The sequence below is a fragment of the Carassius auratus genome, chromosome 50 (assembly GCF_003368295.1).
Source record: "Carassius auratus strain Wakin chromosome 50, ASM336829v1, whole genome shotgun sequence".
NCBI lineage: Eukaryota > Metazoa > Chordata > Actinopteri > Cypriniformes > Cyprinidae > Carassius > Carassius auratus.
The window spans coordinates 4,172,921-4,191,592 of NC_039292.1; the positions used below are offsets into that span (position 1 = coordinate 4,172,921).

The 18,672-nt window shown below is 37.7% G+C and overlaps 2 protein-coding genes across 3 annotated transcripts in view; both read left to right on the forward strand.

Annotated features, from left to right (window-relative positions):
• LOC113066693 (leucine-rich repeat and immunoglobulin-like domain-containing nogo receptor-interacting protein 1) overlaps positions 1-10,755 on the forward strand; it is a 77,987-nt gene extending 67,232 nt beyond the window's left edge. For both annotated transcript variants that reach the window (XM_026238659.1, XM_026238660.1), the window contains one exon: positions 6,850-10,755. In XM_026238659.1, the coding sequence (XP_026094444.1) occupies positions 6,862-8,709 (1,848 nt within the window). In that variant the 5' untranslated portion in view covers positions 6,850-6,861 and the 3' untranslated portion in view covers positions 8,710-10,755. The remainder of the gene's footprint in view (positions 1-6,849) is intronic.
• Positions 1-18,672, forward strand: part of LOC113066682 (uncharacterized) — a 672,150-nt gene that overhangs the window by 488,625 nt on the left and 164,853 nt on the right. The window lies entirely within an intron of this gene.

Consider the following 18,672-nt stretch of genomic DNA (forward strand, 5'->3'; position numbering starts at 1 on the left):
GAGGGAACACTCAGTCACACGCTGCTGATTCTGCAGCAAGTGCAACAAATAAATGAGCGGATTCAGCCACGGACCATGAGAAATGGAGTATGAGTGTGTGTGTCTTAGTTCCAGGCATTCTATGCAGGAATGTTTTAAGTGAACGATACAATCTCATTCCTGTTTGTCATTGAAATGAAGGCGTTCTGTTGTAGCAAAGAGACGTGACTGGTTTGTTGGTCGTTTCTATCTTCAAAGGCTGACTTTAAAGGCCCAGAGGAACATTTTGTTGCACGTATTTTGCTCTTTTATACCTCGGGAGACTTAGGGGGCGTTTACACAACACCGTTTTCAATTAAAAAAGGAGAACATTTGATGTGTTTTGCCATTTATTTACACAACCATGGGCGTTTTGGGGGCCTGAAAATGCAAACTTTTGAAATCAGGTTGAAAATAATACCATTATCGTCTCAATGTAAACAAAAAAAAACATGAATTTGTGAAAACAGTGATGCCAAACGCTAACATATTGTATGTTCAGTCTATAGGCATGTGCACAGGCGTGTAGTTGTGTCTTTACCAACTACTGGCTTGGCATACATAATACAGCGATTTTAGTCATTTTCATGGATCTGTGCAAATGGAGACTTTAACGACAGTTTAACAATGTTTTTGTCTATATGCAAAAAATTTCAAAACTGCACAAAAAAACTTGTCCTTATTAAATGTACCATAATCTTGTAGGTTAAGCAATTTCTGTGCCAGCAGCATCACCAAATTGAATCGTACATATAATGGGATGCATTTCCTGAACACCCCCCTTGTATACCATTGGTCTGACTAATTGATAGCCCCGCCCAAACTAATGCATTGGTTGAGTCAAGGAGAAATAAAAATAGACACTAATAAAATGTTTATTCACACAGAGTAGTGCAAAACTATAAAAAAAAATAATGGATGGAAGCTCAGGTCATTTATTAGATTAATGGAAAACCTCAGTTCATATTGACATTTGACATCTGATTTTTACAGGCTTGTTGTCTTGACAAATCTAAGCAATCTTTGAAACATTAATGAGATCTCTTCTGAAACTCTTCAGGAGACATTAGTAATAATACTTGGATTTTTTTCTCAGGAGAATATTGAGGCAGTAAGTATCTCAGTTTGCTCTCCGTGTATACTCATTACTTTCTAGGAAAAGTTGAGATATTAATGAGATCTCATTTGTGGTTTTTCTTCGCCATGGGGGAGAAAAAAAAAGATTTTTCTCATTTAATGAGTTGGGAAACAATCTGTACTTGGTGTTTTGGTGAACGGATTCAAGAGATTTAAGTCACTTGGAGAACTCAAAGTCTTCTAGAGAGTAGCAGCAGAGCTTCATTAAGTCAATTAATCAGATTGATTTACGGATGAGCCGGAGTGGTGTTATTCTTATCCAAGTGTGTGTTTAACTTTGTTTGTCCTATGAGGTGTCTGTGTGCTGAACTGACCTACATGAAGCTGAGGTGAAATGAGTCCACCTATATGTGTATTACTGCACCTTTAGTGTGTGTGTGTGTGTGTGTGTGTGTGTGTGTGTGTGTGTGTGTGTGTGTGTGTGTGTGTGTGTGTGTGTGGGTGTGTGGGTGTGTGTGTGTGTGTGTGTGTGAAGGATTAGCGAACAGGTTGATTCTGAACTAGATTAGACTCTTAGCGTGCTGCTCCTATCGCAATGACAGATGTGAGGAGGATTCTGCTGCTCAGGTCTTTAGCTGCCTTCTTTAAGTGGGATTGTTGCCGCTGGGTAACAACGCCCTGCTTCAGACTGCAGTAATTCACAGTCTTACTGTGATAGATTTAGATGTATCATAAATATATAATAGTAAATGATGCAACAGATGGAAATACGATCACATCAGAATAGAGAAGATGCGATCTTGACATGTTTATTAGGAACTGCCTCACCGTATTGCTGTACAAATCACCTTCTGGCATTACTTGACGTACTAGCTTACCGTGTTACTTACATGCTACCTAACTGCATTACTTTACACTTTACCATAACGCAGTACTTTACATCCTTGGCCATCACATTACTTTCCACTGCCATTCTGCATTATTGTTATATCTGCATTATCTGCTGTTACTTTACACATCACCACACTGTTACTATACACACTGCCTCACTTCATATTAATAAATGCTACTTGCATTGCATTATTTTTTACACTATTTTATTTTACGTACACTCTACCTTCCTGCATTATTTCATGTGCTACATCTTTTCCATACAACTTTGCTGTTACTTTACACATAATCCCACTGTTACTTTACACACTAATGCTGTTATTAGAAATTAACAAACTGCATTAGTTCAATTTACAGTACTTGTTACCTGTTACTTTACATGCTAGTTTGCTGCTTTACACTTCATTCTACATAGCTGCATTAAAATACACATTATCTCATTGCATTACTTTAGATTCCACACTACCTTACTGCACATTTTAAATTCTGCCTCTCTTTTACTATACATATCAGTTTGCTGCATTACTTTACACACAAACTCAAGGCATTACTTCACCAGATTACTGCATAAACTACTTAGTTGCATTAGTTTATGTATTGTACTTACGTCATTGCTTTATCTGCTACTGTTCTATTATTTTACACAGGATTAAAGGTTTCAGTAGGAGGGCTTAACAATCATGCATTTCCTTTCTGTTTTTCACTGTGAGATAATACATAATGCTATTTGATAAGATTTCCAAAGATAGATCATTAGCCGAATAATGTTTCAGCTTGTTGCTAGCCTGATGACCAGATAGCAGTGATAGTTCTCTCATGTCAGATTCATGTGAAGATTATTTCCATATGTTCTCAGGTTTTGGCAGCACACACTGTAGGCTGTTTAATTTGCTTTGAACAGAACCCAGCCTCCCCTCAGCAGTGCTTAACACGGGCCTCTGGGCCACATGCTGAATGCTTCCAGCCAAACTCAACCCTTCAGTGGCTTCATTATTGACCCTGATGAACAACTGGGGCTCACAGTTAGATCACTGCAGTTTATTCATTATTAAATCGGCAAATTACAAACAAAAATCCAAATTGGCCTCTTCTGAAATGAATCACTTCCTCTATATATTCTTTTAGAATTAGAAATATTATTGTTGACTACCTGCATGTATGTAGATATTTTTGCACACATGTAGATATTTTTGCACACATGTAGATATTTTTGCACACATTTTCAAGCCCATTAAAAAAAAATGCATCCACCTACCCTATCCTCCACACAGTTGTGAATTATTTTGTGAGTTGATTGGATATGCAAAATAATTTGAGAATATTTTAATTTGCACTTGGGAATATGCTAACAAGATATTTTCTGTTTTTAGCTTCCTGTAACAGGCTCATTCTTGGAGATATGCACAATTATTTTGTGTTTGTGTGGGTGGGTGGCGTTCTTCTGCACACCAATGACTCTGTTTAATGGCCATTGTGCTTCAAGATTTGCGATTCCCTAAAGAACCATTTTAAGGCTCACAAAGCTTTACTAGTTCTTTGAACTGAAAAGTCCTTTGCTTGTGGGGGGTCTCTGTATCAGTATCACAAGATATATTATTTATCAGTCTTTCAGGGCAGAAGCAATCATTGCTGGCATCAGGCTTCCTAATGCAAGTTGTAGATCTTTTTTATGATCATACGACAGGGATGTTGTGCTACATGAACAGGAAATGAACATGCTTTGATGTTTTCAACAGAAGTATTCCAGTGCTGTGTAAGTGGAAATGAAACCATAATCAGAGATACGACAGATTGGCAGAGAATAGTGTGACAGCAAACCAAAAAAAAAAATTGTAAAACCTGAGATTCAGTGAAGATGCAAGATGTGTTCCAAAACCAAGTGAGTTGCCTACCTAGACAGTGTTTTAAGTCATTGTAAATGTGCTATCTATGCAAAAACCGTTATGAATTATTAAAAATCATTCTTAGATGCCTTTAAGCTGAATTCTAAGGTAACAATGTATGTACCATTGACAGATAAGGCAATCCCAGAATGCACTAAAAGGAGCTCTGTGAAAAAAAAAATCCAGAAATGGTAAATCAGTCAAGAGATTCCAAAAAGTAATTATAAAATAGCTTAAAATCTTCATTAGCATTATTAACTTAGCAACTTGCTAACATCAAACTATCGGTCGAGCGAGGCAGATTTAGTAAATTAGGGGCCCCAGGTGAAATTTAGGAATGTGGCCCTATAAATTTACACACATTTATCTAGCTTGCTGCTGCACAATGCTACCCCCTAGTTGTGTCCAAAAATTGTTGTTTTGTCCAAACATTTTTCATGCACATGCTATAATGTGTCTTTCATGTTGTATACCACGAAAAAGTAATTGATTTACATTTGAGATAAATTAATAAAATAGAAAACTAAATAAATTATAAAATGATAAACCTCAAAGTTTAAACCATTTGTCTTCAGTCGCTGGGGTGTATTTTTAGCAATGTTTTGTATGTTTTGTATGGGTCAAAATTATAGATTTTTCTTTTATGCCAAAAATCATTAAGTAAAGATCACGTTTCATGAAGGTATTTTGTAAATTTCTTACCTTAAACATATCAAAACTTAATTTCTGATTAGTAATATGCATTGCTAAGAATTTATTTGGACAATTTCAAAGGCAATTTTCTGAGTATTTAGATTTTTTTGCAACCTCAGATTCCGAATTTCCAAATAGTATCTCAACCAAATATTGTCCGATCCTAATAAACCATAAATCAATGGAAAGCTTATTTATGTAGCTTTCAGATTATGTATAAATCTAAATTTCGAAAAATTGACACAAGACTTGTGGTTTAGGGTCACTTTTTCTTTTAAAGAAAAAGGATGAGTCAGAAGTAAAAATCATTATATTAATTTAAAACAGGGTTTTGTGATTAGATTTTTACATTGGTCTGAACAAAAACTGCAGATGGGATTATTGGAGCGTCAGAAATATAGTGTAACCAATGTAAACAAAGCAGCACTCTGCTCATTAAGCCTACTTCATCAGATAAAATGAAAATGCCATCAAAACTTTTAAGGAAGTCGGTTCCCTTCAGAGATTCATTCATATAAAAATTTGAATTAGTGAGAAAAAAATATATAGCCTATATTATCTAGGAAATCCACTGATGTGTAACCAGTGTAAGCCTATTTGCCTGGGCTCATACTCTTCAAAGGCTGTCTAATTCTAATCTTTAAAATACAGTTATTTATAGTTATCTTAACTACAAATTTAAATGATACTGAAAAAAACAATGAAAAAGAAAATTATACATTTACACCTAAGGATTACATCAACCAAAAAAGTAGTGCGTATGCATCTTCTACTTGGGTCCTTCTCGTAAATGAGTGCCAATTAAAACAATAAACATATAATTTAATATGCACTGTTGCTCAATATTTAATTACAGCTTCAGATGTGTGATATTTTAATTTGCAACAAGCAGGATACACCAGAAGCACATTCAATTCAGACACACAGACGTTTGTCATGGTAATAAACACTGTAAACAGCAACCGCTGCTTTGTGTTCATGCTTAATGCATGCAATGCATGTTGTATATATGAAAAGTATTTTAGGGGGCCCTTGGCTTATGGGGGCCCAAGGAAGTAATCTACCATTGCCTAATTGGTAAGTCCACCTCTGTGAGTGCACTCAATTTGTGGAGTGGCTGCCCATTTAGAGCATTCAGAATAAGTCCCTTACAAGATTCTATTCAGAAGATGTCTGTGTAGGCAAGGTAGCTAAGTAGGTTTTGGAATGGTTTCCACTTAAATATACATTGAAAAGAGATTGTATATTAAGTCTGTTTTAATCCTGTTGTTGTATTTCTGTTATTTTAAAGACTCTTTTCTTGGTTTAAGTGCATGGAAGACTCAACCAAACCAAAGATAAGTTGTTAAACCTCACAAAAAGGGCAGTTATGCATGAACGGTAGTTTTTTTTTTTTTTTTTTTTTTTTTTTTGCTGATGCAGGATGCATTAGAATCTTTGTGTACAGATTTCAATGGTCAGCATGTCTTTTAGTAATTCATCAGAGAGCAAGAGTGTTTCAGATCGGTCTTAATCCAATATTTAGATGGCATATGCTAGCTATTTAATGTGTGCACCTGCTGATTTCCTGTGAAGTGGATTTCTCCTTGAAAATTGTGGATAAATTCACACACATGCCTCCATGTCATCGTTTCATATGGATCCCAGACAAGGAAGTGTGAACACTCTTAGGATTTGAGAGTGAAAAGGCTGGTTGGGACACAGAAACAGCCTTCTCAACTCACTGCTCAGTTGTGTTAGGTGCGCCAGAGGTTTAAAGGATTCATAAATATCTTATGATGGTGATGTAACCTTTGCAATGGATTCCAAGTCAAGTCCCTGAGCTCAGTTAGCACGAGTGCTACTGTGTGTTAAAAACCTTTGAAGCTGAACTAGTTGGGGTCAAAACAAAGAAGATAGAATCCAAAAGTGCCGATTCGCACAGTTATGCAAGTGCACGCCATTGGCTCTTCCTTTTCACAGTTCTGAATAATCCAACAGTCCTTAGCTCATAGATTTATGAGCCTATAATGTGATGAAACACACAGTTGACACCTTGGAAATGAAAATGATTTGTGCTATAGTAGTCAAACTCTCAGTAAAATATTATTTTACCCTCTCCACTCTTTGAATTAATATTATTCAACAAATACACAATTCACTCAAGTTTTAGAGCCATATCCTGCTTGCCAAAGAAAATGACACACTAGAAAATTTGTTCAATACTGTGTGGTATAATTGTTTATTGATTTGGATTCCTTGGATTTCATATTTTTTAATTCAACGCTCTCTTTCTCTGTCTGTGCAGGTAACCGGTAGGATGGTAGCAGGGGAAGTGAGTGGGCACAGCTTCCTGGTGGCATGCTGGCAGCCCATTCTAATCTTAATGCTGGGCACAGTGCTGTCTGGCTCTGCCACGGGCTGCCCATCTCGTTGTGAGTGCAATGTTCAGGAGCGTTCAGTCTTGTGCCATCGCAAGAAGCTGATGTCCGTTCCAGAGGGAATCCCATTAGAAACACGACTCTTGGACCTCAGCAAGAATCGAATCAAAACCATCAATCCGGATGAGTTCTCTGCCTTCCCACAGCTGGAAGAGCTGGAGCTCAATGAAAACACCATCTCAACCATCGAGCCTGGGGCTTTTAACAACCTCTACAGTCTACAGACTCTGGGACTGCGCAGCAACAAGCTGAAGCTCATCCAGCTGGGAGTGTTCACAGGCCTCAGTAACCTAACAACGCTGGACATCAGTGAAAATAAGATCGTAATTCTGCTGGACTACATGTTCCAGGACCTCTACAACCTGCGCTCTCTGGAGGTTGGGGACAATGACCTTGTCTTCATATCCCACAGGGCATTTCACGGCCTCAGCAGCCTGGAGCAGCTAACACTAGAAAGGTGCAACTTGACCTCTGTCCCGACAGAGGCCTTCACGCACCTGCACAGCTTGGTCACGCTGCGCTTACGAAACCTCAACATCAACAGTATCAGAGACTACAGCTTCAAGCGGCTCTACCGTCTCAAAGTGCTGGAGATCGCCAACTGGCCCTACCTGGATACCATGACCACTAACTGCTTATACGGATTGAATCTTACCTCCCTAACGATCACTAATGCAAACTTGACATCTATTCCATATTTGGCCTTGAGGCACCTGGTTTATCTTCGTTTCCTTAACATGTCCTACAATCCCATTCAGATGATTGAGGGCAACCGGCTCCATGACCTGCTCAGACTGCAGGAGTTGCATCTGGTAGGCGGTCGACTGATGATGATTGAACCCTATTCCTTTAGAGGTCTGAACTACCTGAAAATCCTCAATGTGTCCAGCAACTCCCTTACCACCCTGGAGGAGTCTGTGTTCCATTCGGTGGGGAACCTGGAGACCCTCGCACTGTACGATAACCCACTGGCTTGTGACTGCCGTCTGCTTTGGGTTTTCCGACGCCGCTGGAGGCTCAACTTTAACCGACAGCAGCCAACTTGCTCCTCACCCGAGTTTGTTCAGGGAAAAGAGTTCAAGGACTTTCCTGATGTGCTACAGCCTAATTACTTCACGTGTCGCAAGTCCAGGATCCGAGACCGGAAACCACAGCAGAAGTTCGTTGATGAAGGCACCACCGTCCACTTCATCTGCCAAGCAGATGGAGACCCGACACCTGTCATCATGTGGCTTTCTCCACAAAAACAATTTATCACTACAAGAACGATAGGACGGCTCACTGTTTTCCCGGATGGCACCTTGGAGGTGCGCTACGCTCAGATTCAGGACAATGGGACGTATGTGTGCATTGCTAGCAATGCAGGTGGAAACGATACCGCTTTGGCTCACCTACATGTCCACAGTTACTCTCCAGACTGGCCCAACCAACCCAACAAAACCTTGGCGTTTATCTCCAACCAACCCAATGACAACGGAGCCAATGGAACAAGAGCAACAGTCCCGTTCCCTTTTGATATAAAGACGCTAATCATTGCCACCACCATGGGCTTCATCTCTTTTTTGGGTGTGGTTCTGTTCTGCCTTGTTCTGCTCTTTCTTTGGAGCAGAGGCAAAGGCAACAGCAAACACAACATTGAGATAGAGTACGTCCCGCGCAAATCGGATGCTGGGATGAGCAGCAGCGGCAATGATGGCCCTCGGAAATTTAACATGAAAATGATATAATCCAACCAGGGAGCTCAAAAGACCCTTTCAAAAAAAGACTCAAAGACAAAAAAAGAGATTCCCTGCCTGTACAACCTCTGGCTCTGACTAGCTCCCCATAGAGGAGGGGTGTTTTACCCCCTTTCTAAAGATGGATGTGCTGCACAGGGGTCGGTGCTTTTGTTCAATATTGAACATGAGAGGGGGAAAATGTCCTCGTGCGCACTCCTCTGTGATGGCCGCTTAAACTCAGCCTACGGGGACCAATATCTTTGAGAGAGGATTTTGTTTTAAAACACTTCAGTTCCTGTGGATTTTTATGGGCAAAAAAAAACATGGAAAAAAAGGAAAAACTAAACCTCAAGATGTTTTGCCGACCTCCAGAATGCAAAGGCAGAGCATCCTTCTACCGGCTTTTTGTTTGTTTGTCTGTTTAACCCATTGTTTTCTTGTTTTCTACTTAAATGAATAGTTTTATGACCGAATAATAGATAAATCAGGGGTGAAAAGCACATTTAACAAACCTAACAGCTGAATTTGCTCAAATTCATCTTCTGTGTTGTGTCTAACAACAGAATGTGGAACATAATAGATCTGCCACAGAGAAATATTTGTATAGCGCAACTTTCACAAGCACATTTCTTTCTTTGTATCTGGACTCAGTTTGGTTCTCATTTTGCTAGCGGATCCTTATTTTAATGCATTTGTTGGATAAGCCGAGGGAATTTTACGACTCGAGCATCCGGATAAACAAGTACAGGTTGTTTAATGTTGGATTAATGGCTAGGCAAGTCAAAGCAGCAGTAATTATGTAACTTTTGTTGTGTGTTTTGCTTTACTTTTATGTAGATCGCTGTAGCCTGAGGTGAGCATTTCTGTAGTGCCTGGTCAGGTTTAAACCCATTTAATGGCACTGCAGGATCACATTTTTATATAACAAACCCATTCCAAGTTTTATTCTCCTGAGAAGCTACGTACACCAAGAATGTACAGCTCTGTCTCAGAGTGTGTATGTGCGAAAGCGAGCAAATTCCTAACAGAATCAATCATTTCATCAAAAGGTGAGAGTGTTAATATGCTTGACAGCACTCGATCACCTTCACCTGCTGCCGTCGCTGGGTCTCACACCTGTCTCATGCTCTCAGATATGTCTCATGGGTCTTACACCTGTCTTACGGCCTCGTGCCTGTCTAATGGACTTACTCTTAGACCTGTCTTATGTTCTCAAATCATTCTTTCTTTACATTATATGAAGCATTGGTACCCAAAGACACAGCTTTAAAGTTAGCCAGTACATCTAGGAACTGAAACGGTGCTGGTTTGTTACAATGACAGATATATAAATGCAAGAGGGGAATTCATTTAGAATGAGCACTCCTGGTTAATGTTGTTCCGCATCTGTTTCCACAGGCGGTAAAAGCACAACGTTAGACACTGTTTGTGAATAAAGAAACGGGAGTAAATTGAAAGTAGGCATGTTTATGCCGAAAGTAGAGCACAGTTGCACGGTGCTAGATAGAGACCGGTTATAAATTGACTGGTTAGTAAATATGAAGCAGGTTTTTGTGCTGAAATGCAACAGTTCAATGAATTCGCTGCACAGTCCAGCTATGTTTTAAGTGTGCTTCTAATCTAGGCCAAGCAGGGCAGGTGATTTCCTTGGAAGAACAATGAGCTGTGTTTATGCACAGGATTTTTGCTCGGGTGTAGATGGGTTTCGCCTTGCTAAGTGGTTTATGCTGCTGACTGAGGCTGCAGATGGAGAAGCTGCACAGATGGTTTAACCCTTACTGATCCACTTTAGAGTTAATCTGACACATGCACACCTGAATCTTTCTCTGATCCTCTGCCTCTGTGGTCTACCTGCTGTTCTCATCCTATTACGTCGAATAAATCTTTATATGACCTCTGCCCCCTCTGACATTCAGCCCAGAATGATAATGTGCATTGATGTGGTCCATTATATTCTTTTATACTAAAGAAAAAACGCAAACCTAAAAAGGTGAAAAAATCTAGTATGAAAAAATGTTTCAGTTGTTCTGTGCAATAAAAGTAATATGCATTTTGTTTTCTTTTTCTTTTCTTTTTTATTAACACAATTTTATTGATGTTGAAATGTTGAAAATATGGTATGTTGTATTAAACAATCTATGGAGATTTTTTACCAAAAATGTGCCTTGTTTATTTTGCTCTGCAGGCGAATCTTTGGCGGTTGCGCAGTTAATGTGAAATAATTTTAACCAGCAGGTAAGAAAACGGTGTCGTTTTTTGCAGAATGGGTTTCTTGTGTCCCCGTCGGAGTCAATTATGATAATGCAGGACCTTCTGAAAGTTGTAATGTTATTTTGATTTCGTTCCCTGAATAAAAGGGTTCCAACATGTCGTGTATTGTAGCGACAAAATGCCTGAAAGTCATTGGGCGCTTATTGTAAAAATGTAAAATCATATTTTTATCGCAAATGCATCGATTAGATTTTCACTATGACCAGTTGTGAAGCTCTCATTAACACTCATCCAGTGCCTATTAGCATAGTGGTCATTATCTGATCCTAACTGGTTTAGGTTGATCAGCTCAGGGTAAGGACAAGGAGCTGGTAAGATGACTGGAAGCCTGCAGGATCATATTAGGGAGCGCACAGAAAACCAGGTGCCACTGAAATAATATTATGCATTCTGTACAACTTTTCAAGGTCACTTTATAGGGACTTGAGAGAATAAAAATGTATTCACCTCCTCATAGTACTGAAAATAATGCTGTAATCACTTACTGAATGCGGAAAAAGAGACACACAGAGAAAATGATGGTTTTCTATAGAGATGCAGAATCATCCGGAAACTCAGAATGAGGCACTCCGACTAATTTATCTAATGAATAGAAAATAACTGTTTTGGGTTTATTGGATGCTGACTGATGCATACAAACAGAGACATCTTAGATTCGCTCTCTCAATGTTGTTTTCACTCCCGATTTCCTCTGACAGCCGTGTTTCACGATTTCACTGTAGAACCGAAGATTAAGGTGTAATTATCCATTTGAAGGGTGCTCTTTTCCCTTCAATAGACACAGGAATAGAGCACTTTAAAATCGCAAAAGCTTTTATTTTATCGCCATATGCATATGAACATGATTTAAAGATGGCCCCTTGACAGGAATGATATTTCCTGCAGGTTAGGTTTGCTTCAAAAGTCTCAGCTAAATTAGAAACGCATGCAGTCGTTCTGTCACTAAAATATTCTCACCTGCATATTCTCGCAGATTTTTAATATCACAGACAGTAGCAGCGAGGAATTTTAAAACCCACCACCTGTCAATACAAAGAAGACTCAGAATCAAATCCTCACTTACTCTAAATAGATTTTTTTAGACATGCAGATCCAACCATCCAGTGTTTGTATAAATATATGTAAATACAGAGAGACGACTGTATACATAAAATGTAATTGCAATGACCAAACATGTTCTTTTTAAGTCAAAAAATATATATAATATGTTAAATATAACCATACGTGTTATTGCATATAGGGTGGTATATATTGTATATGGCCTACATTTAGAAATTAGTATCCGAACATGCAACAGAAACACTTAAAATGGTCATATTCTAAACTGTTGTCACATGACCTCAAAATTGGCATTATCATACAAATTATTTAGTGTTTTTAATCCATTGTTCATCAGAATGCTTTAACTTCAAGCTCTCAGCAAAATAAATAAAATGTATGGCTCATATTACTTCTAACATTCTAATAGGAAGTTGCATTGCATTGTGGGATACAGTACTCCATGCTCTGCCGTATGCTACACATTCTGTAAAATATAGTAAGTCATCTGTGCAAAGCATACAAAAAAATGTTGTATCCATAGTTCATACTGCAGAAATAGTACAAGTAGCATATTAGCATGCTACTGCTAACATTAGCTGCTATTTTTGTCATCTTAAATGTACTTGAAAGGGTAATCGCACTGAATTTCATCTTTTAATTCACTTTTTTAATCATTTGGGTGTTGTGGAGTGTATTATGTGTGCAATTTTAATATATTAATGATCTCCAAAGTTCCTGTACCTGAGGCTAGCATGTTGCATAATTACTGACCTCATGTAGCTGTATACCTGCGCTGTTAGCTACACGCTCAGCACTTTAAAATGTCAAACATGCTAGAGGAGATGTGTGAACACTGTTTAACAGCCCTCTGGTCAGTGACACACACATGTTAATTATGTTAATATTATGTTAATGTGTGACTAGAAGATAAATGAACGGGTGTAAAGAGGCCAGATCTGATGGAGGAGAGCAGGACAGAGTGCAATTAAATCTGCAGTGTGCATATTAAACCAGCGGAGTAGTTTTAATATTAAAAAATTACGAATTTATCACCTTTAAAGCCAACTATAATCCTCAGGTCAAACTGCAACCATCCAGCAAGCAGTTTGAGGAACGTTCTAGTCTTTTTCTGGAACATTAGCTCAAGGCAATTCAGCTCCTTAAGTACTTTTGAGACATGTTTTAAAGAGTTTAATAACTCTAAATTTTTCTTGATAGCAATATTTCTGTTCTCATTCAGCTGAAAGTGCTTTGCCATGATTCTAATAGTTCTGTCAGATCGCTATGAGACACGAGACGTATTCGCACTGCACTTTTTTACTGATCCGTTTCCATTCTCTAGTTGAGCTCTAAAGAGGCTTCATTTTTCTCTGATCCGACCTGCTGCTAATGAATGTCTCTTTTATATGAAGTAATCTGAGATTAACACACAGGAAGAGAAAGAAACCCTCCTGAGAATTGAAAAGCTAACATCAAGCAGCCATTTTAACAGCTGTATTAAAGGAGACATTTTCATTTAATTACAAAAGAGAGATTTATAATATCTGCGTAAAGCTTTATATATTATCTATTTAAATCATACACCTTCCAGGACAGCCAGGAACATTGGAGTTGTGATTGATGATCATCTGAATTTCACAGAACACATTGCTAAAGATATACATTGCTCTCTCTCTCTCTCTCTCTCTCTCTCTCTCTCTCTCTCTCTCTCTCTCTCGCTCTCTCTATATAGCAGATCAAATGTGCTCATAGTCCAGATGTCAGTATTAAACAGTGAGAGCTACTGCTGTCTGAGAAAGAGCTCACAACGCCATGCAGATGATGAACATCTGCCGTTCTCACAAAACACTGAACATCACGCGGTTTGACAAACCCTGCGGAGAGGTAACAGGCTTCACCTGCTTTATTTTAGTCGTCTGATTCCTGTTGGTCAAAGTCATGTCCTTGTTTTAAATGGCAGTGAGTGAATTCAAGGTCAACAGTATCGTTTCTGAAGTGTTTGCCCTCTGAAATGATCAGATTCAGAGTGGACGCCTGCTCTCTGAGGAATCCTGCTAACCTGGACATGTTTTTTCCTCACCAAACACATTTGAAGCAATATTAATGTTTCATTTTTTTGTGAACTTTTTCTTTAGTAATGTTTTAAGCTCATTGTATATGCACTCTGTTTATGATTAGACAGGAGATTATGTTATAAAATCTCATACTTGTTATCTGCTGTCATCTAAGTAGTGTAAAATACATCATGGACTGCCTTTCAAAAACAGGAAGCAGATTATGATTATCCTCGTAAAGTGCTCTATCAATTCTGTCAAATTGTCTTCGTGCCGTGACAGAAAGCATTTTCACGGATCAGTTCAGCTGTAAGGGACAAACGTGGCATTTGAAATCACATTAGTTTCATGCTGTTTATCGTTTGGCAATATTTGCTGGCCGCTTCGCATCTTTTTTTCCGCACTGCGGGCTTCGGGCCAGCGGCTGACGGTCAGAGCGATGGAGTTTACGCCGTTTCACAACAGATGCACAGCTTTTGCTCTAAACGCATACACCTTCGGGAAATCCATCTCTTATCCCATCATTTTGTGTAGAAATAATCAATATTCATTAGCTTATGTTCCAGTCGTGTGGGAAGAGCGTCAAGAGACTTTTTTGGACAGTAGAAAGATTCCTGAAGTGCTCTACAATCTTTTATTAAACTAGCTATGTTCTCAAAGCTAGTGAGCTGCCTTTCCTCTTTACTACCTACATAGACAGTTGACTTTTAAGGAAGCATCAAAACCATCATGCAGCTTCTAAACATAATTTTAAAAACACATACCCTATTGGGTTTAATTTCCATGTCTATCTATCTTTAAACACATCTATACTTGCTCTATCTATACATGCACACATAATTTTTTTTTTTAATTAGTTACTTTTTCATATATGTCATAGATAGTATAGTACAAAATGTACTTCATGGGTCAAGAAAATATATTTAAGTTTAATAAGTATTTTGCATGTAGCCCTATATGCAATATATAAAAGATTAGAAATAAGAAAGAATGAAATAAAGCACCTACATTTTGTACACATATATGAAAATGTATTTTGTAATTTTCAAAAGTTTGTTATTTGTATTTGTTTACTTCACACAAAACATGAAATCACATAATGTAGTTTTTTTCATATAATTATAGCTATATGTCTTTATCTATCTAGCTATAGAGAGAGAATTAAAGAGAAAAGATATACGCATAACATCTGTCTGTAGTGCCCTTTAAAATGCTGCCTATCTAGGCAGCTCACTAGGTTTTGGAACAGAGCTCTAGTTCTTATTCTCTTTTGGGCCAGATTCGCCTGAAGTGGCCTAGAAAGCTTCATAAGAATGTTTTCTATATATCTGTCATTCATCAGATCCACTGATGCGCGGGATATACTCAGTGACACACGCTGAGATAAAGCCTGTACGCTTCTCAAGTGCATCAGAGTCCCAAATCTTAGCACAAACTCTTGTCTTTCTGCGCCGCCGCCGGGCCGGTGACTGTTCCCTCAGATAAAGCAGAATATTTTAGGAGTAAATATGAGATATCATACTACCCCGAATCCCTCAGGATCACCGCTGTGGCCTGCGGTGGACTCACTCTGCGATGGCAGCATCCATGTTTTCAGCATTAATGCACTTTTTTGTTTACACACTGTAGCATTATTTTGGCGAGGCTGTTGTCAGAATACATTAGGTTCAGTTTAAATGTTTCTGCATGCTTCATCTGTATGTGTAGCTTTGGATTAATGTGGCCTAAACCCTAAATGCTTTCTGGCTAGCAGAAGGTTCGCTTCTGAGACGCAGTGCATTACGTTCTTATACCTAATGCTCCTGTACAGACCTGTTATTCAGGATTTGGAGCCGAATTGACATGGATACAGAGATTATACATGCACTTAATACAGTTTTACCTCAACAGGAGACGCCAGCAGAGCTTCTGTTCAACGTGTAATCAGAATATCCATAATTCAGCGCAGGAGATTTGCATAACTTTCACTTACATTGCCATTGCATTCATTGATGCTCTAGAGTCACTTTACAGAAGAACTACAGTCCATTTATTTGTGTTTTCAGTAACACAGAGTTCAGTGCTAATTTTGTCCTTGTTTTCATTTGTGCGATTGTCTGTATGCTTTTTATTAGTAAACCATGATGATTTCATGTGTTTACTAACTTAAGGGCAGCAGCCTAACTGTCATCAAACCTCAGAAGTGACTTGAATTGCTCAACATGGGCCGAAAAACTGAGAAAGTGTCCAGTCAGAACAAAAATGCATGGAGCATAAAATTAAGTTAAAGCATATTTAGCATACATTAGCCTATATCTAATTTTTGCCAAAAACACTGACTTTATTTAATTCCCATTATCCATCTTAAGCATTATGTTAGCATTATTTAGCCGTTATCTGCCGTTCATTTTTCTGTTGAGTTGCTACATTTTTTGCTAATGCCAATGACAATTATGCCATGGAGAATATTTTATGACTTTTTTGAACACATAGCATATTATTTATCACTCAATTCATAATCTCATTTAAATGTGAAATTGAAATATTTATAATTATATCAAAAATAAAGGAAATGTATATTTGCTTGTGCCTTGAAGTACATTTTGTACTGTTTTGTACTATTATAATTATTTTGCATATGAATATATTTATTTATCTATAACTTACCTAATAGTTATTATATTATATTATATTATATTATATTATATTATATTATATTATATTATATTATATTATATTATATTATATTATATTATATTATATTATATTATATTATATTATTGTTCACATTCTTTATGTCAGTCTTATTTTATAATTTATTATTATCATTGATGCAACCTTTCTGTTTTTAATTTTAATTTTTCATTCATCCATTCATTCAGTTATTCAGTCATGCAATTTTGCCCTGGTGTGCCTTTTTACGGAAAATGCTATATTTACATGTATTCTCTGTTAAAATGCAATGAAATAATAAATATACACATTTATAAGATCCTTATAACATGTATCATATTATATTAAGTTATATTATATTACATTCTCAAAATTATTATATATTCTCAACATTTTGCAGTACTGTATGTCAAAAATTATCATTATCTATTCCACATTTTAGGGAATAATTAGTCACACAAAATCACATGAATTGATGATGTGAATTATTATTTTTTATTTTATTTTTTTTACTTAAAACATGCCTCTGTGTTATTATTGTATTTATTAAGCTGACTTGAAAAAGCCCACTTACTGATATTGTATTTACACTTATTATTATTATTCTTCTGAGATTAAATTATCAACTGCTACTTTAATTCAACACCTTGGAAACCACTCTGGGAACCCTAGCAACCACATAGCAACACCCTAGCAACCATCCTGGGTACCCTAGCAACCGCACGTCAACACCTTAGCAACCACTCTAAATTGCCTAGTAACTGCAACATGCTAGCAACCACTCCGGGGTACCCTAGAAACCCCAAAGCAACTCCCTAGCAACCATACCAGGTACCCTAGCAACTGCATTGCAACACACCCTAGCAACCATCCCGGGTACCCTAGCAACTGCATAGCAACACCTTAGCAACCCCCCAGTACCCTTAGCAACCACATAGCAACGATCTATCAATCTCTGACAGACTGTATTGCCTTCAAACTTTAAACTTTTCAACTCATTTATATTTTTTACTATTTCAGACTGAAACCGTCAAACTTAAAAACTGTTTAGACTTCTTAAACTTTTTTAACTTTTCAAACTTTTTCAAACTTTTTCAAACTTTCTGGTCAGGCTTTCTCAAGCCAACTTAAAGTTTGTCTTGACAAACTTTTTTATCTAGTTTGAAGTGAAATTCATTACATTTCTTTTCATCTTATAAAAAAATTGCAATTCAGCTTCATGTGAGGCATGGCTTATTCACATCAAATAAATTGAAAATTGTATGAATTGAAAGAAATTGTGAGTTTTGCACAGTCCTGTTGTTCAGTTCCATTGTGTGTCGAATCCCTTCACAGAGGAGGATCTGGGAGTATTTGTTAAGTGTGTTTGGGCTTCAGAAGCTGAACATCAGTTCAACTGCTCTGCTGTAATAAGCCTGATTCAAATTTAGATTGTCCTGTTGTTTTTTTCAAGTGCTTCAGTGTCTCTGAGCGTTGGAGTAATACTAGTGCTCAGATGTGTTTTCTGCTCTCTGGGGTGTGCTTCAGACTGTTCTTCAGATGCTCATTACATTAAATGAGTATTTGTTCACTCAGACAGAGCGAGAGCACTGCTGTTACATGTGCAGGCGCTCGCAAAACAGGACAAAAAAAAACTGTCATGGGGAGCCTAGATGCTGGAGGATATGTTTGGCTTAGTTATTACACCATTAGTGGACATTTGTGTCTCCAAACTTATCATACGAATACCCCAGGGTTTATTGTCTTTCGCAATGGAACAATAGTGATTGGCCACCAATTGGTGAAGTTCATTGCCCCTTGAGGCATTTCAACCTTCAACCTTTCAGATCTTATTCTGGGTTTAAGTTAAATTGACTGAATTTGTTGCATAATGTTGATTACAAAAAAAATACTTTCCATTTGTCCTTCCTTATGTGCAGGAAAAGCAGAAATCTGGGTTCCAGTAAGTTGCTTA